This window comes from Pituophis catenifer, unplaced genomic scaffold (genome assembly GCF_029215685.1).
Source record: "Pituophis catenifer annectens isolate HBS135680 unplaced genomic scaffold, rPitCat1.0.hap2 SCAF_2, whole genome shotgun sequence".
Lineage (NCBI taxonomy): Eukaryota > Metazoa > Chordata > Lepidosauria > Squamata > Colubridae > Pituophis > Pituophis catenifer.
Window position 1 is genome coordinate 3,675,069 of NW_027256882.1, and position 25,394 is coordinate 3,700,462.

The 25,394-nt window shown below is 40.7% G+C and overlaps 1 protein-coding gene and 1 non-coding gene across 2 annotated transcripts in view; both read right to left on the minus strand.

Annotated features, from left to right (window-relative positions):
• The window catches only part of LOC139311609 (zinc finger protein 665-like), a 94,645-nt gene that overhangs the window by 23,165 nt on the left and 46,086 nt on the right, over nucleotides 1-25,394 (minus strand). Inside the window, exons 6-8 of the mRNA XM_070936079.1 lie at nucleotides 18,444-18,733; nucleotides 17,988-18,361; nucleotides 8,823-9,406 (exon numbers count right to left, since the gene is read on the minus strand). Coding sequence (XP_070792180.1) covers nucleotides 8,823-9,406; nucleotides 17,988-18,361; nucleotides 18,444-18,733 — 1,248 coding nt within the window. The remainder of the gene's footprint in view (nucleotides 1-8,822; nucleotides 9,407-17,987; nucleotides 18,362-18,443; nucleotides 18,734-25,394) is intronic.
• Nucleotides 13,719-13,825, minus strand: LOC139313516 (U6 spliceosomal RNA). The gene has a single exon (XR_011600120.1). It is a non-coding gene; the product is annotated as a U6 spliceosomal RNA (small nuclear RNA).

Sequence of the window (25,394 nt, forward strand, 5' to 3'; positions counted from 1 at the left end):
GTCATTACTGGGAAGGAAACAGGTGCGGCTCCCTTTCAACTCGCTGAGACTCCGGACGGCGTGGGACGACTCTGCCCAGCGCAGAGCAAGTCGGCTGCAGCAATCTTTCAAGCTAAACAAAATTAACTCCAATAACTAGTGGGAGATAACAACTTGAACCTCCAAACCTCGAAACAGCAAGTATTATTATTTCTGTGATTTTGTGATTCAAAGCACAAGCGTGAGTGAGTGAAAGCGGCTTGGAAAATGGCACCCGGCTTCAGTGTTAACAAGCTGAAAGTGAGAGTGGATTTCTAAAGTTATTTCAACTAGCTACAAAGTTGCGCTGTCTGTAACAAAGAGGAAAAAGAAAAGAGGAAAAATTCTTTTAAAATAAGTCTGAGCTTGCTTCAATTTAAATCTTATCCCCAATTTGTTTAAACCTGGGGGATTTTTTTAGAGGACTTTGTGGTGGTGGAAAAGGAAAAAGGATCTCCTTTTTCAGAAAAGCTAGCCTACGTGGCAGAATGGCTTCCAAGCCTAAACAGGAAGGAAAGGCAGCAGGGGGGGGGATTCCCCCACACGTAAACCTGAGCAGCAGCAGCCTCCCAGCCAGCAGAGCCAGAAAAAAGATTTTGATTTTGAAAGTTTAAAAGACTTTATTACTCAGGCTCTGGATGATAAATTTCAAAAGTCACAACAGGAAATTAAGCAGGAGATTAATGAAATTAAAAAGGTGGTTCAAGAGAAATATGACAAGGTGACTAATAAATTAATGACTGTGGTGTCTGGTCTGTCAGAAGCAATTATCAGAACGGATTCCAAGCTGGAAGAATTTAAATCAGAAATGAATGTTAATATGAAGGATACTGATTACAAAATTTCTGATGCTGATAATAAAATGCAGAGAGTTGAAAATGAAATTACAATGATACAGTTCAGGTCCATGGAATTCGCCATAAGGCTTAGAGGTATTAAAGAGAATGATAGACAAGATTTGAGACAGATTTGTGCTGATGCTCTGGCTGTGCTGTTAAAAATTAACCCTGAAGAGATTTTTTACAAAATAGACAAAATTTACAGAGTGAATTCGTGCGTGGCCAGACAAAGACAACTGCCTAGAGATGTGGTGATATATTTCACAGATAGAAGAATGAGAAATGATATTCTGCAAAAGTCTTTTGTCTCTGCTGTGCAAGTGGAGGGAGCTCAGATTGGAGTCTATAAAGAACTACCACCCAAGATGTTAAAAGATAGAAAAGATTTTGGATTTTTAGTGAATGAATTAAAAAAACAACAAATTCCATTTCGGTGGGATGCTCCAACTGGCATAATTTTGAGGTACAATGGAGAAAGATATCGATTAAACACTGTTGAGAAGGCAGAACAATTCTATTCTACTGTTCTTAAAGAGCGCTCACCATCCCCACGTACATCCACTGTGTTGGAGATAAAGGAGAGTGACAAGGAGAAGCAACTTCAGCAAGAGATGGAAGAGCAGCTTAAGCAGGTGGAACCAGAGGCAGCGGAAATGCAGGGTGCTACAGGAGGTTTTCTGGAGGAGCCCGTTAGAGCTCTCTCCGATTCTGACTACAAGAGATGTGGCTTTGGACCTAGTCCGGATGGCTGAAGCTAAAGACCAGCGCGTAACTCGAGCAATTTCTAAGCAACTTAAAGAAAAGCAACAACAGGAAAGATCTAAGGCACAACAATATAAGAAGGGAGTTAAGAGTACTACACAAGAATGTGAAGCCATGGGGGGAGCAAAGTCGAAGACTTCGGAAGATATTCGGCAATTCTGCTCGTTGCTTCAAAAAAGTCTACATGACGATTAAGTTTCTATCTTGGAATGTGAATGGACTAAATTTACCACAGAAAAGGAAGAAATTATTCACATATTTGAGACAATTTAATAATGATATAATTTGCCTACATGAAACTCATGTCAGAACACAAGATCAAAAATATTTGATAAATTCAAAACTAGGAACACACTTTATAGCCTCAAATTTGGAAAAAAAGAATGGTCTGGTTATTTATATAAATAAAAGACTGTCAGCTAAAATTATAGAAGCAGATGAAGGTGGCAGGTTCATAGCAATTGAACTGAACACAGTAAGTGGCCAAATTCTAGTGATCGGAATTTATGCTCCTAATCAACAACAGGATCATTTTTACAAAACTTTGCATACCAAAATATTGCAATGGGACTATAGATCTATTTTAATCATGGGAGATTGGAATGGAGTAATTGACTCTAAAATAGATAAAAAGAGTTTGGCGAAGTCAAGGATTAGACTACCACAGACTTTTTTTGACATGAAAGAAGATTTAGAATTAAAAGACATTTGGAGAATACATAATCCAAAAGAATTGGACTTTACTTTTTTTTTCAGACAGACATAGATCTTTTTCTAGGATTGACTTTATTTTATTATCAGATGATTTACTTGTAAAGACAAAAAGAACAAAGATTTTTCCAAGAATTCTAACCGACCACAGCCCAATATGGATAGAAATTGAGATCGGAAAGATTGAGAGAAGATCATGGAGATTAAATGAAAATTTGTTTAGATACGAAAAAAATATAACAGAACTTAAAAAGCAGATGAAAGAATTTTTTGAAATGAATTTGAATAAGGGTACCCCTATTGAAATCGTGTGGGATGCGAGTAAAGCGTATATGAGAGGGGTACTCATTCATATGAACTCTAAACACAAACTGAATCGACAAAAGAAAAGATCTGAAATGGAAGGAGAAATAAAGAACAAAGAATAGCTACTTATTAAAAATCCAACAGATGAAAGAATACGTGGTGCTATAAAACTTCTGAAAGATCAATTTCAAATACTTATGGCGGAACAAACTGCAACAAATTTACAATATGCGAAGCATAATACATTTTGTAATGCTAACAAACCGGGCAGATGGTTGGCTTATACACTAAGGAAGAAGAAGAGTATACGGACTATTGATAGTATCGATATTGGAGGGAAGGAAATCTTTCAACAAAAATTAATTAAAGAAGTCTTTGTAGATTATTACACTAAATTATATGCTAAAGATGATATGCAGAATGGACTTATAGAAAAATATTTAGAAAATAAAAGAGTTACAAAAATTACCAACCAACAAAAGGAGAGAATGAATTATCCTATAACAGCTGAGGAGATTATTGTAGCAATTAAACAACTGAAAACAGCTAAAGCTCCTGGAACGGATGGTTTAACTGTGGTGTATTACAAAACTTTGCAAGCAGAAATGGTTGAACATCTTAGAGATTTATTTTGTAACATACAACAAGGGGGTAAAATACCCCCATCATGGAATACAGCTTACATTTCCTTGATACCAAAAGAGCAATCAGGTCCTAAAAAACCTGAGAATTTTAGACCAATATCTCTTCTGAATAATGACTATAAAATATATGCAAAAGTATTAGCCAACAGGTTGATGCCAGTTATCCAAGAGGTGATTCATGATGATCAAGCGGGATTTATAGAAGGCAGATATATGAAGGACAATGTAAGGCAAGTTATAGATTTATTGGAATATCTTGAGAAGAACAAACAGATCCTTGCAGTGCTGGTTTTCTTGGATGCGGAGAAGGCCTTTGATAGAGTGGATTGGAATTTTCTATTAAAGACTTTAAAAAAGATGGACTTTGGGGATCAATTTATACAGGTGGTTTCAGCAATTTATCAAGAACAAAAGGCACAGATTATTATTAATGGAAGTTTGACAACAGATTTTAATATTGAGAAAGGAACAAGACAAGGTTGTCCGTTATCCCCATTGTTATTTATTTTAATACTAGAGGTCTTGTTGAATACAATACGGGACTCGAGTACCTTGAAAGGTATAGTGATAAGGCAAGAGGACTACAGAATAAGGGCATTTGCAGATGATCTGGTTGTTACCCTAACACAGCCGATGGAAACAATAATCCAGATGAAAGACATTATAAAAGATTATGGTACAGTATCAGGATTTAGACTGAACCAGAAAAAAACTAAGATGATAGTTAAAAATATGACACAAGATCGAAAATACGAACTTGAAAGGAGGGCAGGTTTTGAGATTGTACCAAAGGTTAAATATCTAGGAGTTCAGGTTGCAGAATCAAATATGAAATTGTTTCAAAATAATTATGAGGTGTTGTGGCATGATGTACAGAAAGATATAGAGACTTGGAAAAAACTGCAGCTGTCTTTACTTGGAAGAATAGCAGCAGTTAAGATGAACATTTTGCCAAGATTTCTTTTTTTGTTTCAAATGATTCCGGTGCTTGAAAGTGATAAACAATTGAAAGAATGGCAAAGTGGATTGAATAAGTTTGTCTGGAACGAGAAAAAGCCGAGAGTGAAATTGAAAATTATGCAAGATGTTCCAGAAAGGGGAGGTCTCAAATTTCCAAACCTACAATTATATTATGAAGCAGCAGCCTTGACTCAAGCGAGCGAGTGGTTTGGAAGGAAAAAGACTGGAATATTGAATATAGAAAGCTTTGATCTTGAATTTGGTTGGCATGCTTACTTATTCTATGAAAACAAAGTGGATAAAGTATTTAAAAGCCATATACTTAGAGACTCCTTGATGAGAGTTTGGAAGAAGCACCGATTCAAATGGGAATACAAAATACCGCTATGGCTGGATCTTGGTCATATTATGTGGAATACAAATATAATGTCACTCGGGGGGGAGGTTATATAAAGAAGTTCTTTTTACAGATGCGGGCAGATGGCAACTGAAGACATTAGAGATACTGTTGGATGAAGGGATTAATCTAACTTGGTTACAATATAATCAACTTCAACTGAGATGGAAAGAGGACCAAAAAACTGGTATAATGATGCATGAGGAGGAATTGGTTAGACATATAAAAGAGAAAGGTCCAATGCATATTAAAAGGCTTTATAATGTTTTGTTAGAAAGGGATTCAGAAACTGAACTGGTTAAAGATTGCATGATTAAGTGGGCACAAAATTTTGCAGAACCAGTGATGTTGGAAACATGGAAAAAAATTTGGGTTCAGAAGGTTAAATTCACACAGTCGCAGAATTTGAGGGAAAATTTTTACAAAATGTTTTATAGATGGCATTTAGATCCTAAGAAATTGTCGTGCATGTACCCTAATGTTCAACCAAAGTGTTGGAGATGTGACTGCTTAGATGCTACATATTATCATATTTGGTGGACTTGTAAGAAAGTGAAGGCTTTTTGGATAAAAATTTGGTGGGTTATGCAGAATGTTTTGAAGAAAAAAATTCAGTTTTCTCCACAATTGTTTTTATTGGGTATAGTTAAGGGTTTTACACTGGGTGAAACAAAGTTGATATTGTATATGATAACAGCAGCGAGATTACTGATAGATCGATATTGGAAAAATGAAGCTGTGCCCACTATCGAGGAATGGACTTTGAAGATGGCCAGTTTTGCAGAGATGGCGAAGATTTCAGCATATCTAAAAGATCACTCACAAGAAACTTATGAATGGGAGTGGAAAAAGTGGATAGATTATGTGCAGAACAAATATCAAACTAGGAAGTATCAGATAGCTTTTAACTGAAAGTGTTATATAAAGATAGAAATATTTGAATTTTGTGAAGATGAAAAATATATTGGGGATGGAGGGGTTCAAGTTTTATAAAAAGGGGATTTTGATTTGGCTTATATTCTGTGGAAGTCCGGGGGGGAGGGGTGGGTTAGGGGGGGTTGGGGAGGGTTACAGGGCAGTTGGGGGGGGGGGGAATGGGGAGAAAATGTAATTGTAAAACTTTTCCAATTAAAAAAAAAAAAAAGACTTGTGGACTTCAACTCCCAGAATTCTCCACAATTCCCCAGAATGGGCTAGGCGGGAGTTGAAGTCCACAGGTTGTAAAAGAGCCACAATTGCCCAGCCCTGGGCTAGGGTAGGCTGACGCCGCACAGGTGGGAGGTGGGGCAGGACTCCCTACCTATACAAAGGTGGTGTATACACCTATACAAAGCTTTTATACAAAGCTGACTTCATATAAAAATATACAAAACTTTGAAGGCTATTGCTTAATGCATTGTAAGCCGCCCTGAGTCTCCGAGGAAGGGCGGTATATAAATGAAATTAAAAATAAATAAATAAAAATAATAATTAAAAAAAGCTGCAAATTTTCCCCTTTCGCCAGGTCTGTCCCCATCTGTTGCTTAAGTTTATTAGAGTTACTCCTTGGAGAATTGAATGCAGGCATATATCATTAGACCATAAATGAAAAGAGAAAAAGAAAAGCAAATGCAAAACAAGAAAAGCTGATGGCTCCATTGAGAATTTTATGTATCTTTAGCAAGTATTTACATGACTACAGTTACTTAATTCTAAGTTACTTAATGTTACGATATACCATTATAAAAATATGGCCCTAATGCTTGAAAAGTATCTTTTGCTCACGCATGTTTCAGCTTCTCTTCATTCTGGCCTCTTGCTAGAAAGGTAAATTGTTCACCCTAAAGCTTTCTGCATGCAGTCTACCTTGACATCTGTCATTATTCCATCACATCCTAAGAGATTTTGACGGAAAAAGGTTCCTTGCTTCTGCGTTCATCCTGGTTGACACAGTGATTAATTTGACACAGTGGATGGAGGTTGGATTGAGGGGTCCTTGGTGCCCTCTGAGGTTGGTTGGTGCACTGAGGATCTTCCCTCGTTTGGCTAATGAAAGGTCTGCAACAACACAATCAAGCTCAGAGACCACCAAGGACCCCTCATTTCAACCGTGACCTACACATTTTCTCCTTTGTTGGCAGGCTGGATTATTTTTGGTATCTGGACATCCCAGAGAAAGTTCCCATTCACATTTCTGTGTGTTTCATCAGGAAGGACTGAAGTAATTTTTTGTAGTTCTTATTTTCATGATATTTTGGACCTCGTTGCTTTCCAAAGATCTTCCTTCTTGATTGATCCTTTGCAATGTTAGCACACCAGAGTGGTTTTCATTCTGATATCCTGGAGTATGTCTAATTTGGGAGGGAGGGAGTAGGTCAGAGCCATCATTTATTGCCATTGGAACTTCAAATGGTTACTTAATAAATTATTGTAAATCAGGGACTGCCTGGGTTGGCCAGCAGGCTGCCTACCTATGGGAACTTAATATGCGTCCACATATCCCTACCACTGCTTTCTCTTCTCTTCTTTTACACAACTATGTGAAAGTAGTTGCCATGGCACTGAAACAAGGATAACTGCAACATAAGTAAACAGTGTGGCCAGGTAGCTGGGAAGGCAGACAAAATTCTGAGATGCATCACCAGATGTATCACCATCAGCAAAAAGGAGCTCCTATCCCTCTACATAGGGCTTTAGTGAGACTCCATTTGGAATACTGTGTCCAGTTCTGGAGACCTCACTTTAAAAAAGTTATTGATAAGATTGTGTGAGTCCAGAGATGGGCAACACGAGGAAAGGCAAGGAAAGATCACCACAAAATAAGGAGAAAGAGCCTATGACTTGCATTTTCTAATTCAGCATCACTATAACCCCCTTTTCCTTATGGTTTTCTTTCTCAGTTGTTACTTGTGTTACATAATGTGAAGCAGGGTGGAAAGGCAGATTGACAATAGTAAGCAAAGGAAGAAAAGCTGAAACAATAGTAAGGGATTCAGGACTAATTGCATTTCTGCCTGCAACTCTGCTCTAGTGGCAATACTCATCAGAGGGAGTTACTTGAAATGTACCACTTAAATATTGGCATCCACACATCACTTTGAAGGCAAACGATAACCTTAATCTCCATTGTTATTCATCTTTCTTTTAAAACCTCCTACTTAGCAAAAAAGCACCAGGATGGATTGAGGTTTCAAAATCAAAATCAGAAGAGCTGGAAGGGAACTTGGAGCTCTTCTAGTCCAACCCCCCACCCAAGCAGGGGGCTCTGACAAATGGCAGTCCAATCTCTTCTTCAAACCTACCAGCGACGAAGCGCCCTCAGCTTCTGAAGGCAAGCTCTTCCATTGGTTGATTGTTCTGTCAGAAAATTTCTCCTTATTTCTGGGTAGAATCGCTCCTTGATAAGTTTCCATCCATTATTCCTTGACCCCCTCCTCTCTGTGGCAGCCCCTCAAATATTGGAACACTGCTATCCTGTCCCCCAAGGTCCTTCTCTTCACTAGACTAGCCATGCCCAGTTCCTATAACCGTTCTTGTTTTAGTCTTCCGGCCTTTAATCAGCTTAGCTGCTCCTTTGCTCTTTTTCCAAAGTTTCAACATCTTTTTTGTAATTTGATGACCCAAAGGGGATGCGGTATTCCGGGTGTGGTCTTACTAAGGCTTTATGAAGTGGTAGTAATACTTCATGTGATTTTGATTCTATGCCTCTGTTTATACAGCCAAAGATTGTATTCGCTTTTTTTGGCTGCTGCCGCACACAGGTGATTCATGCTTAATTGATCATCCATTCCGACTCCAAGGACCCTTCACAGTTACTATTTTCCAGCCAGGTTTCAGGTAATCTGTTTTTCCTGCCCAGATGTAAAAGCTTACTTTTCTCCACATTAAATTTCATTTTGCTGGATTCTACCTTGTCTCCTTTGGATCAGGAAAGCACAATATGCATACAGATCAAAATCTATAGAGACGTGGTGGATCAGTGGATAGAATACAGTACTATAGGCTAATTGCCCACAGCCAGAAGTTTGACTCTGACAGGGTCATGGTTGACTCAGCTTTCATCCTTCTGAAGTGGGTAAAATGAGGACCCAGATTGCTGGAGACCATATGCTGACTTTGTAAACTGCTCAAAGAGTGCTGTAAAGCATTGTGGACTGGTATATAAATCTAAGTGGAATTACTATTGCTATACAGTTTCTTCTGAGCGTGGATCCTTTTATGAGAATTAAGACTACCTTTCTGAGCAAAGCCCTTTCCACATTCCATGCATTTATACGGCTTCTCCCTTGTGTGGATCCTCGTATGGCGAATAAGAGTACCCCTTTCAGCAAAGGTTTTTCCACATTCCATGCATTTATATGGCTTCTCTCCTGTATGCATCCTCTTATGGGAAATAAGATGACCTTTTTGACCAAACGTCTTTTCACACTCCATGCATTTATACGGCTTCTCCCCTGTATGGATCCTCTCATGGCAAATAAGATAAGCTCTTCGAGCAAAGGCCTTTCCACACTCCATGCATTTATATGGCTTCTCCCTTGTGTGGATCCTCGTATGGCGAATAAGAGTACCCCTTTCAGCAAAGGTTTTTCCACACTCCATGCATTTATACGGCTTCTCCCCTGTGTGGATCCTCTTATGGGAAATAAGATGACCTTTTTGACCAAACGTCTTTCCACACTCCATGCATATATACGGCTTCTCCCCTGTGTGGATCCTCTTATGGGAAATAAGATTACTTCTTTGAGCAAAGGTTTTTTTGCACTCCATGCATTTAAATGGCTTTTCCCCTGGCTGGATCCTTTTTGGGGAAATAAGATTACTACGTCTTCTGAACCTGTTACCAGACTCTCTGCATTTGTATAACTTCTCCCCAGTGTGAATCCCTTCATGGGAAGTAAGTTGCCTGCTTGTTCCAAAACATGTTCCGCATTCCAAACATTTGTAAGGCTTCTCTTTTGTGTCTATCACTTTTTGAGATGTAAAGGACTTATTTCCAAGAGAAGGAATGAATGTCCCATTGTAACTTTGTCCATTGTGTCTTCTTATAGCATCTTCTCCTTTGTTTTGGCTTAAATAGTGTTCTTTTACTTGTAATTTAGCTTTGATTGCCTTCACACTTTCCCCAATATATTTTTTCCTAATTTTCTCCTGTTGGGCAAGAAAGTCTTGCATCGGAGCCTCGGTGGAAGATGAGCTTTCCTTATTCCAATCATTTGACTGATTTTTACCATGGGTTTCTGGTTCTATTCGAATTCCAAACTTCTCCGTTCCATCTTTAGCATTGATCACTTGGAACAGTTCACAGGAATCTTGATTCTCCTGCCCATTATTACCTTCAAAGCAAAAGAGAAATGAAAATGATTTCCTTCTGAATTTTTCCAAAATTCCTTTTTTTTTTATTGCAAAAGTTTTACAATTACATTTTCACCCCTTTCCCCCCCCACCACCCACCCCAAACTTCCCAACCTCCCTAACCCTCCCTAACCCTCCCCTCCCCCCAGACTTCCCTATATTATACTCATATCTGATAAAGAAAGATAAAAAAACAAACAAAAAAAACCACACACCCCTTAATATAAAACTTATGTAAAAACTTGAACCCCTCCCTCCCCTTTATAGTTTTTCTTTTTACCCTCATTACATTAAAATATTTCTAATACATTATTTTCAAATAAAAGCTATTTGATACTTTCTAGTTTGATATTTGTTCTGAACATATTCTATCCACCTTTTCCATTCCCATTCATAAGTCTCTTGTGAACAATCTTTTAAGTATGCTGAAATCTTCGCCATCTCTGCAAAACTGGCCATCTTCAAAGTCCATTCCTCAATAGTGGGCAAAGCTTCATTTTTCCAATATTTACCTATCAACAATCTTGCTGCTGTTATCATATACAATATCAGTTTTATTTCACCCGATGTAAAACCCTTAACTATACCCAATAAAAACAATTGTGGAGAGAATTGAATTTTTTTCTTCAAAACATTCTGCATGACCCACCAAATTTTTATCCAAAAAGCCTTAACTTTCCTACAGGTCCACCAAACATGATAATATGTAGCATCCAAACATTCACATCTCCAACATTTTGGCTGAACATTAGGGTACATACATGACAATTTTTTGGGATCTAAATGCCATCTATAAAACATTTTATAAAAATTTTCCCTCAGGTTCTGCGACTGTGTGAATTTAACATTCTGAACCCAATTTTTTTCCCATGTTTCCAACATCACTGGTTCTTCAAAATTTTGTGCCCACTTAATCATACAATCTTTAACTAATTCAGTTTCTGAATCCCTTTCTAGCAAAACATTATAAAGCCTTTTGATATGCATTGGACCTTTCTCTTTTATATGTCTAACCAATTCTTCCTCATGCAACATAATACCGGTTTTTTGGTCCTCTTTCCATCTCAATTGTAATTGATTATATTGTAACCAAGTTAAATTAATCCCTTCGTCCAACAGTGTCTGCAATGTCTTCAGCTGCCATCTGCCCGCATCTGTAAAAAGAACCTCTTTGTATAAAAACCCCCCGAGTGACATTATATTTGTATTCCACAAAATATGACCAAGATCCAGCCATAGCGGTATTTTATAATCCCATTTGAATCGGTGCTTCTTCCAAACTCTCATCAAAGAGTCTCTGAGTATATGACTTTTAAATACTTTATCAACTTTGTCATCATAAAATAAGTAAGCATGCCATCCAAATTCAAGATCAAAACTTTCTGCATTCAATATTCCAGTCTTTTTCCTTCCAAACCAATCACTTGCTAAGGTTAAAGCTGCTGCATCATAATATAACTGTAGGTTTGGAAGTTTAAGACCTCCTCTTTCTGGAACATCTTGCATAATTTTCAATTTCACTCTCGGCTTTTTCTCGTTCCAGACAAACTTATTCACTCCAGTTTGCCAGACTTTCAATTGTTTATCACTTTTGAGCACCGGAATCATTTGAAACAAAAAAAGAAATCTTGGCAAAATGTTCATCTTAACTGCTGCTATTCTTCCAAGTAGAGACAGCTGCAGTTTTTTCCAAGTCTCCATATCTTTCTGCACCTCTCGCCACAACACCTCATAATTATTTTGAAACAATTTCATGTTTGATTCTGCAACCTGAACTCCTAGATATTTTACCTTAGGTACAATCTCAAAACCTGCCCTCCTTTCAAGCTCATGTTTACGATCTTGTGTCATGTTTTTAGCTATCATTTTAGTCTTTTTTGGATTCAGTCTAAAACCTGAAACTTTACCATAGTCTTGTATAATGTCCTTCATCAGGATTATTGATTCCATTGGTTGTGATAGGGTAACAACCAGATCGTCTGCAAATGCCTTTATTCTGTAATCCTCTTGCCTAATCATTATACCTTTCAAGATATTAGAGTCCCGTATTGTATTTAACAAGACTTCTAGTGTTAAAATAAATAAAAGTAGGGACAACGGACATCCCTGTCTTGTTCCTTTTTCGATTTTGAACTCTGTTGTCAAACTTCCATTAATAATAATCTGTGCCTTTCGCTCTTGGTAAATTGCTGAAATCGCCTGTATAAATTGATCCCCAAAATCCATCTTTTTTAAAGTCTTTAGTAGAAAATTCCAATCCACTCTATCAAAGGCCTTCTCTGCATCCAAAAAGACCAGCACTGCAGGAATCTGTTTATTCTTCTCAAGATATTCCAATAAATCTATTACTTGCCTTACATTATCCTTCATGTGTCTGCCCTCGATAAATCCCGCTTGATCATCATGAATCACCTTTTGGATTACTGGCATCAACCTGTTGGCTAATACTTTCGCATAGATTTTATTATCTGTATTCAAAAGAGATATTGGTCTGTAATTCTCTGGTTTTTTAGGACCGACTTGTTCTTTTGGTATCAAAGATATGTAAGCTGTTGTCCATGATGGGGGTATTTTACCCCCTAGTTGAATATTGCAAAATAAATCTCTGAGTTGTTCCACCATTTCAGCTTGCAAAGTTTTGTAATACACTGCGGTCAAACCATCCGTACCAGGAGCTTTGGCTGTTTTTAACTGTTTAATTGCTACTATTATCTCCTCCTCTGTTATAGGATAATTCATTCTTTCCTTTTGTTGATCAGTAATTTTTGTAACTCTTTTATCGTTTAAATATTTTTCTATAAGTCCATTCTGCACCTCCTCTTTGGCATATAGTTTGGTATAATAATCCACAAAAGCTTCTTTAATTAATTTTTGTTGAAAAATTTCTTTCCCTCCAATATCAATACTGTCAATAGTCCGTATACTTTGTTTTTTCCTCAATGTGTAAGCCAACCATCTGCCCGGTTTATTAGCGTTACAAAATGTATTGTGCTTCGCATATTGTAAGTTTGTTGCAACTTGTTCCGCCATAAGCATTTGGAATTGATCTTTCAAGAGTTTTATAGCACCACATATTCTTTCATCTGTTGGATTTTTAATAAGTAAGTGTTCTTTATTCTTTATTTCTATTTCCAATTCAGATCTTTTCTTTTGTCGAAACAGTCTATGTTTAGAGTTCATATGGATAAGCACCCCTCTCATATAGGCTTTGCTTGCATCCCACACAATTTCTATTGGGGTACCTTTATTCAAGTTTATTTCGAAAAATTCTTTCAAATGCTTTTTAAGTTCTGTTGTGTTTTTTTCATATCTGAACAAGTTCTCATTTAATCTCCAAGAACGTCTCTCAATCTTATCCATCTCAATTTCTATCCATACTGGGCTATGGTCAGTCAAAGCTCTTGGAAAAATCTTTGTTCTTTTTGTCTTGACAAGTAGATCATCTGACAACAAAATAAAATCAATCCTAGAGAAGGATCTATGTCTATCTAAATAAAAAGTATAATCCAGTTCTTTTGGGTTATATATTCTCCAAATATCTTTTAGTTCCAAATCTTCTTTCATATCAAAAAAGGTCTGAGGTAACCTAATCCTAGATTTCGCTGAACTCCTTTTGTCCAATTTAGAATCTATTACTCCATTCCAGTCTCCCATTATTAAAATAGATCTATAGTCCCATTGTAGTATTTTAGTATGTAACGTCTTATAGAAATGATCCTGTTGTTGGTTGGGAGCATAAATTCCTATAAAAATATGGAACGCTTCACGAATTTGCGTGTCATCCTTGCGCAGGGGCCATGCTAATCTTCTCTGTATCGTTCCAATTTTAGCATATGTGCTGCCGAAGCGAGCACCCAAAATTCCTTTATGTTTTATGTTTGCATGCTTACAGTAGTGTGATATAGACAGTATTTCTATATTCATGAGTCCTGAAAGCTTTGAAAATATCTAGAAAACATCTCTTTCTTTACAATTATCTATATATGTGCAAATCTTAATCAAAGTCTGTTTTGAGTCATAGAATAATCAGGGGAAACACCCAAGGAGGAATAAGGAGAAAACTTAAGATTTATGGGGTTGGGTTAATTTCAGCAGACACTTGTGAGAACTGAAACCATTTTGAAAAAAGCTCCTTCTTCCACGGTGTACCTTGGAGCAGGTATTCCACCGCGTCTGTCTGGCAGGCAGGACTCCCGCTCGGCCCGTTCCTTGATCCCAATGATGAGACTTTGGAGCGAAGTCCCTTCCCTGAAGCCTCCCATTGGCTTGTAAATGCTCTTTGCACTGAGATTGGAAAGGTTGGGAGGCTTCAAGAATGGCTATTTTGCTGCCTCAAAGTCTCATCAGCTTCTAAGGGCTTTTTGGCCGGATCTGGTACAGGCTTCCGATTGCAGAGAACAGAGGCCTAAACAGAGCCCTCTCCACATTCCATGCATTTATACGGCTTCTCCCGTGTGTGGATCCTCTTATGGCGAATAAGACTATCTCTTTGAGCAAAGGCCTTTCCACAGTCCAAGCATTTATACGGCTTCTCCCCTGTGTGGATCCTTTTGTGTATTCTTAGGTAACTGCACTGAGCAAAACTTTCCACACTCCATGCATTTATAATCATGGAATTGAAGTATGAAATAGGGGGTTGATGTAAAGACAAAATAGCTGAAGCTTTTTTTTTCTATAAAAGCAGTGGTGGGATTCTGCTGGTTCTAGGTGGCCTGGCCAAACAGTTCGTTAAATTGCTGGCTCACCCCGCCCCTTGCCAATAAATAGTGGGGGCGGGGCGGGCGAGCTAGTAATTTAACAAATGGTTTGGTGTTTTTTTGCAATTTATTGGCCTTGCAACACACCGAACCGTTGGTTAAATTGCTGGCTCGCCCACCCCTCGCCCTGTCCCGCCTCCCACCTGCGTGGCGTCAGCCTACCCTAGCCCAGGGCTGGGCAATTGTAGCTCTTTTACAACCTGTGGACCAACTCCCGCCTAGCCCATTCTGGGGAATTGTGGAGAATTCTGGAAGTTGAAGTCCACAACTCTTAAAGCTGCCAAGGTGGGAGACATCTGCTGTTACACTGTAGAATCCTTTAAAGCATGAAGATGGCCAAGTATCCTCCTTGAGAGACAACAGTTGAACATCAGGAGGGCTGTTAGAGGGCAGGGCTACATTTGGAAATTTTTGCATTTTTGCAGGTGGTGCAATACGATCTGGTGTCTGCAATGGACAGCAAAATCCGGCTTCTTCTCTCCGCTCTAAGTGCGGCATCAGGATTCCACCTTGGTATATTTGCAGCACAAGGCAGCCCTCCTCTCCTGCCGCTTGGGACTCGGAGCGGTAAACAGCATCTGGTTCAGGGAGCAGCCGGATTTTGCTCTCCATTGCTCTCTCGGCCCCCTGTAAGCTCTCGTCTCTCGAGGAGCGCTCCCTGAAGTGGTGCGGGAAACTTTGGTTGGGTTTCTCGAGAGATGAGACCTTGCAGGGGGCCGAGAGAGCAATGGAGAGCAAAATCTGGCTGCTCCCCGAACCAGACGCTGTTTATTGCTCCGAGTTGGCAGGAAACGAGGGCTGCCTTGCGCTGCAAATATACCAAGGTGGAATCCTGATGCTGCACTTATAGCAGAGAGAAGAAGCTGGATTTTGCTCTCCATTGCAGACACCAGATTGGCCCCCTGCAAGAGAATGAGAGAGAGAGAGTGGGGGAGAGAGAGTGGGGGAGAGAGAGAGAGAAAGAGGGGGGGAGAGAGAATGAGAGAAAGAGGGGGAGAGAGAGAGAAAGAGAGGGAGAGAGAAAGAGGGAGAGAGTGGGGGAGAGAGAAGGGGGAGAGAATGAGAGAGGGAGAGAAGGGCGGAGAGAAAGAATGAGAGAGAGTGTGGGGGAAAGAGAAAGGGGAGAGAAAGAATGAGAGAGAGTGGGGGAGAGGGAGAGAGAAAGAGGGGGGAGAGAAAGAGAGAGTGGGGGAGAGAAAGAGAGGAAAAGAATGGGAGAGAGAAAGAGGGGGAGAGAAAAGAATGAGGGAGCGGGGGAAAGAGAATGAGAGAAAGAATGAGAGGGGGGAGAGAGAAAGAGGGGGAGAGAGAGGAGAGAGAGGGGGACCCTATCCCGTCACTGGGAGTCCAGGTGCTTCAGCAAGCAGCACGCTGGATTCGTATTAGTGGTCCGTGAAATTTAAAATTATGAACTTAGTGGTCCCTGAGGTCCAAAAGGTTGGGGACCCCTGCTTTGGAGGATTTAAGTAGCTTAACTGTGCTTGCTTGCCAATACCAGAATTACAGAGTTGGAAGGGACCTTTGGAGGTCTTCTAGTCCAGAGATCTCCAATCTTGGCAACTTTCTCTGCCTGGGCCTGATGCTTCCTGAGAGGCAGGGGTCTCTCCGAATGGGACTCCCTCCCCAAAAGGCTGGCCCCAAAGCCGTAGCTCAGAGGTCTTCAAACTTGGCAGCTTTAAGACTTGTGGACTTCAATTCCCAGAATTCTCTAGCCAGCATTGGGGAGTTCTGGGAGTTGAAGTCTGCCAGACTTAAAGTTGCCAAGGTTGGAGATCGCTGGACTAGAAGATAAATGATGGCATAAATGATGACAAAAGTGCGAGGAGCTGTCAGAAATGACTTTTTTCAGCCCTCTGAGTAGTCCCTATGCACATAGGCACGGCCACCCGGTCACATGATCAGCTAGCCACGCCCATCCAGTCACATGACCACCAAGCCACACACCCCCACTAAGCCATGCCCACAGAACCGGTTGTTAAAAAAAATTTAATTTCACCACTGGAATTAAGACAACCTCTTCGAGCAAACGTCTTTCCACACTCCAAGCAGTTACTGTATATACTCGAGTATAAGCTGACCCGAATATAAACCTAGGCACCTAATTTTACCACAAAAACCTGGGAAAACTTACTGACTCGAGTATAAGCCGAGGGTGGGAAATGCAGCGGCTACTGGTAAATTTCAAAATAAAAATAAGTTACCAATAAAATTACATTAATTGAGGCATCAGTAGGTTAAATGTTTTTGAATATTTATTTCAAAGAAAAACAATAAACTAGCTCTGTAAGTGGAAACAAAAACAATATGGTATCAACAATAACTTTAAAAGTACTGTATATGAGTTGGGTAGCTCTATAAATTTGTTTAATAAATACAGTGGGAAAGGTTTTTGGGGATTCCAGAATTTACATGGCACTAATTGGATTTTTGTTCTCCCTTTTATTTTGAGACATAATAGACTAGTTTTACACTATAACTAAATTACACAAGAGAATGTAGTATATATACTAAAAAATAATTCAATAACAATTTAATCTGATACATTGAGTTAAGTGATGTAGGGCTTGATCTAATTTCAGGCAAGTTCAAGCCTCTGTTAAAAGATAGCTGCATTCTCTCTCTCTCTTTCTTTCTCCCTCCCTTTCTCCTTCTCATCTGGCATTCTTAGAGCTCCACTATTGATTAGCTTAGCCCAGGGGTGGGCAAATGTGGCCCTTTTACAACCTGTGGACTTCAACTCCCAGAACTCCTGCGACAGCCAAGCTGGAAGAATTCTGGGAGTTGAAGTCCACAGGTTGCAAAAGGGCCTCATTTGCCCACCCCTGGCTTAGCCTGAGCAAGGATAGCTAGCAGCCAATTACAATAAGCTTTCAATTACAATAAGCTCTCAACTCAAGCTCAGTGCACATGGGGATCTCCCTAAATAGTGAGGATTTCTTTCTTTCTCCCTTGAAGCCCCCCCCAACCCGTTTTTGCTTCCGGGGGCTGCAGGGAGTCTTGCTAGGCACACACACACCCCATGCCCTGTTTTGCCCTTAGCAAGCCTGCCTGCAGCCCCCTGGAAGCAAAAACGGTTACAGAAAAAAAGGCATTTTTTTCCTCACTTGAGTAAAAGCCGAGGGGGAGGGGGCTTTTTTCAGCATAAAAAATGCGCTGAAAAACTCGGCTTATACTCGAGTATATACGGTATACGGTTTCTCCCTTGTGTGGATCCCCTTATGGCGAATAAGATTACCTCTTTCAGCAAAGATTTTTCCACACTCCAAGCATATATATGGCTTCTCCCCTGTGTGGATCCTCTTATGGCGAATAAGATTACCTCTTTCAGCAAAGATTTTTCCACACTCCAAGCATATATATGGCTTCTCCCCTGTGTGGATCCTCTTATGGCGAATAAGATTACCACTTCCAGCAAAGATTTTTCCACACTCCAAACATTTATATGGCTTCACCCCTGTGTGGATCATCTTATGGCGAATAAGACTACCACTTCGAGCAAAGGTCTTTCCACATTCCATGCATTTATTTGGCTTCTCTCCTGTGTGGATCCTCTTATGGCGAATAAGACTACCACTTTGAGCAAAGATTTTTCCACACTCCAAGCATTTATATGGCTTCTCCCCTGTGTGCATCCTCTTATGGGAAATAAGATGACTACTTTGACCAAACGTCTTTCCACACTCCATGCATTTATATGGTTTCTCCCGTGTGGAACCTTTCATGTGCTCTTAGGTCACAGCTCTGAGCAAAGGTCTTTCCACACTCCATGCATTTATACGGCTTCTCCCCTGTGTGGATCCTCTTATGGGAAATAAGATGACCTCTTTGAGCAAAGGTTTTTCCACACTCCATGCATTTATACGGCTTCTCCCCTGTGTGGATCCTCGTGTGGGAAATAAGACTACTTCTTTGAGCAAAGGTTTTTTCGCACTCCATGCATTTATATGGCTTCTCCCCTGTGTGGATCATTTTGTGGGAAATAAGATGACCACTTTGACCAAACATCTTTCCACACTCCATGCATTTATACGGCTTCTCCCCTGTGTGGACCCTCTTATGGGAAGTAAGTTGCCTGCTTGTTCTAAAACATGTTCCACATTCCAAACATTTGTTAGGCTTCTCTTTTGTGTCTATCACTTTTTGAGATGTAAGGAACTTATTTCCAAGAGAAGGAATGAATGTCCCATTGTAACTTTGTCCATTGTGTCTTGTTATAGCATCTTCTCCTTTCTTTTGGCTTAAATAGTGTTCTTTTACTTGTAATTTAGCTTTGATTGGCTTCACACTTTCCCCAATATATTTTTTCCTTATTTTCTCCTGTTGGGCAAGAAAGTCTTGCATCGGAGCCTCGGTGGGAGATGAGCTTTCCTGATTCCAATCATTTGATTCTTTTCTATCACGGGTTTCTAATTCCATTCGAATTCCAAACTTCTCCGTTCCATCTTTAGCATTGATCACTTGGAACAGTTCACAGGAATCTTGATTCTCCTGCCCATTATTACCTTCAAAGCAAAAGGGAAATGAAAATGGTAACAAGGTTAGAGAAAAAGATCAAACCATACAAAGTCAAGTGAATTTCCTTCTGAATTTTTCCAAAATTCTTTTATGTTTTATGTTTGCATATTCATGAGTCCTGAAAGCTTTGAAAATATCTACAAAACATCTCTTTCTTTACAATTATCTATATATGTGCAAATCTCAATCAAAGTCTGTTTTGAATCATGGAATAATCAGGGGAAACACCCAAGGAGATATAAGGAGAAAACTTAAGATTTATTGGACTAGGTTAATTTCAGCAGACACCTGTGAGAACTGAAACAATTTTGAAAAAAGCTCCTTCTTCCCTGGTGTATCTTGGAGCAGCTACTGCACGGCGTCTGTCTGGCAGGCAGGATTCCCGCTCGGCCTGTTCCTTGAACCCAGTGATGAGACTTTGGAGTGAAGTCCCTTCCCTGAAGCCTCCCATTGGCTTGTAAATGCTCTTTGCACTGAGACTGGAAAAGTTGGGAGGCTTCAAGAATGGCTATTATCCAAAGTCTCATCAGCTTGCAAGGGTTTTTTGGCCAGATCTGGTACAGGCTTCCGACTGAAGAGAACAGAGGCCTAAACAACTTTAGTGCGAGATCACACAAGACGAGAAGTGCAAGATCTCACACTAGTGATCTTGCGGGATCTCACACTGCAGTACTTTACTCCTGTGTTCCTTACAAACTGTGGACTGCACGAGATCCAGGGCAAAAGTCTTTGAAAACAAAGAGGCCTCCCCTTTGTTTCCAAAGCATTTTGCCCTGGATCTCGTGCAGCCCTTGGTGAGCAGAGAACAGAGGCCTAAAGTTATCTAGTGTGAGATCATGTGAGATCGGTAGTGCCAGATTTCCCACTATTGATCTTGTGTATCTCTCACTACTTTAGGCCTCTTTTTTCTGCAAATGCACCCAAGCAGGCAAAGGAACCGACGGCTCGCTATGTCCTCGTAACGTAAGTCCGAGCAGGGTGGGGTGGAGGTGCAGGTAGGATGATTGTTGTTGCAACGCCTCTGCTGTCATTTGTAAGTGTGAATGACAGCCGTGGTGCTGTAACATTTGTTATTTCAGGACTGGAAGAGGGCTAGATCGTAACTTCGTATGGTTACTTAGTGAACTGTGGTAACTCGGAGATCACCTGTATCCTAGGATGCTCTGAGTCACATTTCATGAGGCCTTTGTTCTTGAATTGGATTGGGAGAATGCTCTTTCATGGCCCAAGCATGAAAGTTCTGTTCCCACACAATTTGGGAAGGTTTCAGAGAACAAATGACAACACATTCTTATCACATGATCTCCAGAGGACACATAAAAGCACACCCCATTCTTCTCAGCCTCCACAGATAAGTTCAAATAGAAATGGAAAAATACAGATAAGGAATGCCGCAAAAGCATCTCAGCAAATAGACACTGACTCTTTCCTTCTTTTGAGTACAAGAAGGCCAGATCCTTTCCTTCTCCCTCCCAGGAGACGATATCTGATTAGTGATTATTTAATAAAAAACTAACTATAATCTGTCTTCTTGAACTCTTGGATTGGGGACAAGAAAACTCTTACCGAGAGAGACCACATTCCTATAGTTTTCAAGCATGACTTCCGAATGCAGCGCTTTTTGGTCAGGATCCAGCTGAGACCATTCCTCCTCAGAGAAATACACAGCCACCTCCTCGAAGGACACAAGACTCTCCTGAACACGGAAAAAGGAACAGAACAGGAGGATTTGCAAGATCTGTTCATCATCATCAATGATTTAAACACGGGGATAGAAGGGGAACTCATCAAATTTGCAGACAAGACCAAATTGACAGGAATACCAACACTGCACTAAACAGGCTCAAGATATAGAAGGATTGACAGATTGGCACCTTCTAACCAAATGAACTTCAATGGTGAGAAATTTAATGTGCTACATTTAGGAAAGAAAAACCAAATGCACTGCCATAGAATAGGTGATGCCTGGCTCTACAGTAGTAAGTGGAACAGGGATCTTGGAGTCCTAGTGGACAATCACTTAAACGTGAGCCAGCAGTGTGCTACAGTTGCCAAAAAACACCCAACAGAATCATAGGCTGCATTAAGAAAGGGATAGAATCAAGATCACATGAAGTGTTAGTTCCACTTTAGAATGCCTTGGTAAGACCACACTTAGGAACTTTGCATCCAATATTAGTTGCCAAGATGTAACAAAGATCTTGGGACTCTAGAAAGAGTGCAAGGAAGAGCAACTGAGACGATGAGGGGACTGGAGGCTAAAACATACGATGAACGGGTGCAGGAACTGGGCATGGCTAGTCTAGTGAAGAGAAGGAACAGGAGAGACAGGGTAGCAGTGCTCCAATATTTGAGGGGCAGAGAGGAGGGGGTCAAGTGTGGGAATGCAGTGGCCATAGTACATGTATAGACCAGTTTAACTGGTTGGACACTTGTATGGAGCTTAGCACCGAAATAACCAGACTATGAAAAGCGGGTTCATATGGATACTCTCTGAAGGGCCCTATTCATTCTCTCTTTGTTTATAACATAGGCTATGCCTGCAAAAGCAAAGATATCTCCTTGTATAAACATTCCTGAGAAGCAAAGCAGACACATCTCCTATCTCTTTGTAAACACATTCCTGAGAATCAGATAACGGAGATGGGCCTCTCGCCTGGTAGTATCTGGTACCAAGCAGCCAGAGTTAGGTTTTGCTTTGCATCTTTACCATTGCTTTCCTATCTCTTGTATGTAATATGAGATGTGTAGCCATAATAACGCCTTCTGATGACGCTGTATTTGGGTAACTAATAAAAGAGATTGTAGCTTTTTGTTTGCTGCTCTCTCATCCCGAGAAAACACTTGTCCTGTGTTTTTTCTAAACTGGAATCCTCATGAGAAGCCCGCCAGTATGAATTCAACAGTCAAGTTATTTTCCAAAGCACCTGAAGGCCAGACAAGGAGTATTGGATGGAAACTGAACAAGGAGAAATTCAACCTGAAAATAAGGAGACATTTTCTTACAGTGAAAGCAATGCAACAATGGAACAGAAGTTTCATGGGAGCTTCATCACTGGGAGCTTTCAAGAAAAGACTAGACTGCCAAAATCCGGGGTATCTACGAGACCGCCTTCTGCCGCCAATAGCCTCCCACCGGCCAGTTCGCGCGCACAAAGAGGGCCTCTGTCGGCTGGCAACCCCCAGGGGGAGAGCCTTCTTTGTGGCGGCACCTGCCCTCTGGAACGACCTACCCCCAGAGATACGCACGATACCAGACCTCCGGACTTTTCGTCGGGCCCTGAAAACACATCTATTTCATCTAGCCGGCCTGGCTTGATCCCATCCCTTCGGTTTTAATTTGTAATTTGTAATTGGTTTTAACTGGGTTGTTTTAAATTTGATAGCCAAAATTATTTAAAAAATAATTATTTTTTAAACTGTTTTTAAATTTTGTATGTTATGTTTTATCATGGCTGTTCACCGCCCTGAGTCCTATTGGAGAAGGGCGGTATACAAATTAAATTAAATAAATAAATAAATAAATAAATAAAATGTCAGAAATGGTGTAGTGAGGTTGGACTAGATGACCTACAAGGTCCTTTCCAACTCTGTTAATCCGTACTTTAGGAGGTTGATAAATTACAAAAAGAAAAGTGGTCTAGCAATTCCTGCCACTGTCAGACGTTTATTCCTAATTCTCGAAGGACATTCTTGTAAAGGCAAATTTGGAGGAGCACCTAGCAGAACAAGACAACCAGAGGAAGCTATGCTGGCTGACAGCAATTTCAACCTGCTATTCTGCTCTCCGTGTTGTGGAAGAACACAAAAATAACCCAGTCCAAACAAGGGAATAGAAGGAGGGAGAACTCTGTATACCTTCTTCACTTCCTGAAAGGAGAATACAGATCTAATAACTTTTCCTTTTCTTACTTGATTTAGAAGTTCAGCCTCTGTTTGATCGCCGTCATAAAAACCAGAAAATTTCATTCTTTGTTTCGCTGTAAGGAATAAATAATTTCAAAATAAATAATTAACAAAATATTTATTTTATTCATTTTTTTAGACAATTTATATGCCACCTATTCGCACATGACGACTCAAGGCAGCTTACAAAATATTAAACCCATATTAAAATAATAAACTAATAAAAGGAAAATTATATAATACATTAAAATAATAAAATCACTCCCACCCCCGGCAAAAGCACCTCACAGGAGCCGTTTAATGGGCTCCATCCCGCTCTAGGTTTCCCAGGCCCCCTGGCAGAATCAGGCCTTCAGCGCCTTCTGGAAGAGTGCTACTGTGGGAGGCCATTCTAATCTCTGGGGGGATGATGTGATGATGATGCCGCCATGGAGAAAACCCTTCTTCTGGGTCTCACCAGGGGTGTCTTCCTAGGGGATGGCACCCGCAACATTCCCTCCCTCTGCACTCTGGTGGGTCGGGCAGATGTAACTAGTAAGAGACGGTCCCTCAGATAACCTGGTCCCAAGCCATGGAGGGCTTTATAGGTGACAACCAGCACCTTGAATTGCACCAGGAAGGAAATTGGCAGCCAATGCAGCTTCTTCAGGAGAGGTGACACTTGTGCATACCAGGGTCTGTAGAAAACCATGCGGGCCGCTGCATTTTGCACCAACTGGAGCTTCCACATGCTTGTCAAGGACAGCCCCATGTACAGTGTGTTGCAATAGTCAAAACGGGAAGTGATTAGGGCATCAGTAACTGTTACCGATTCAGGAAGGGCTGTTTCTGGCGCACAACCCATAGTTGCACAAAGGTCCTCCTGCACACAACCGCGGTCAAGTAGAGCAAGGATGGATGCGCCACTCACATCCCGCTCTCGCCAGAGATCATACAAAAACGTGGCCAATGACGATTCTGTCCCAAATCCAGGCCTGAATCTTGACTGGCAGGGTTCCTACCTGTCAATGAGTCCTTCAGCTTCAACTACTACAATACTCGAGCACACAATAGATACAAAGTTATGGTAAACTGCGCTAAACTTGATTGCAGAAAATATGATTTCAGTAAAAGAGCCACTAATGCCTGGAATGCACTACCGGACTCTGTGGTTTCTTTCTCTAACCCCCAAACGTTAACCTTAGACTGTCTACTGTCGACCTCACCCCATTCCTAAGAGGTCTCTAAGGCAAGTGCATAAGCGCACCAGCTCCCCAAAAAGAGAATATTGGAGACAGGTTTTAAATTATATATATACACATACACATACACATACATGCAAGTTTTGGTGCACCAGCCTGAAGATGACGAGTGGGACCTCGTCGAAACGTCACCAAGATATGCTCAAACAACCTCTGGAGCTGCTGCATAACCACCTTCTCACCCACCTTCCCCAAAAAGGGAAGATTGGAGACAAGTTGGAAATTATTCAACAGGGTGGAATCCAGTGATGGCTTCTTAAGAAGAGGGTGGACCACAGACTCCTTCAAATGCTGGGGCACTGCCCCCTCCTGTAGGGAAGCATTAATGACTGCCAGCGTCCACCCACCTGTCACATCCCGGGAAGCTTTCCCAAGCCAGGCAGGGCATGGGTCTAAAACACAGGTGCTTGCACCCACCCATACTCCCTAGGATCCTGTCCACTTCCTCAGGAGCAACAGGGTCAAACCGTTCCCAGATATCAGAGCAAGAACCTGTCTCAGAGGCTTCCACCGGACCAGCAACCGCGCTGGCATCCAACTGGGAACAAAGTCGAGCGATTTTGTCTTCCAGAAAAACCACAAATACCTCAGCATGCGCCTTCAGGTGGACCTCAGTCTCCTCCTTCCCCAGGAGGAGGAGGCTCACCTGAAGACGGTCGCTGGGCAATTATCTGTAGATGTAATTATTGTGGAGAAGTATAAATAGAAGGAGGTATTGTATAGAAAAGAAGAGAGAGCGAAGGTAAGACAGATGGGTAATTGGAGGATCTTCAGTTACCTCCTAAGGTGTCCTGACTTTGATCCTCCCTAAGAATCCTCCTGAAAAATAGCTCCTGGGGAGGATTTGATGGGTTCTTCTTTCCCTCAGGATCTCTGATCTCCACAGTGCAGCACTTCCAATAGGAGGAAGGAAGAAACAGAATTAATGTACATCACACGACGTAAAGTGGATTCCTATATTCGGAACACAACCTCAAAGCCCCCAATATCCAACAATGTGGTTA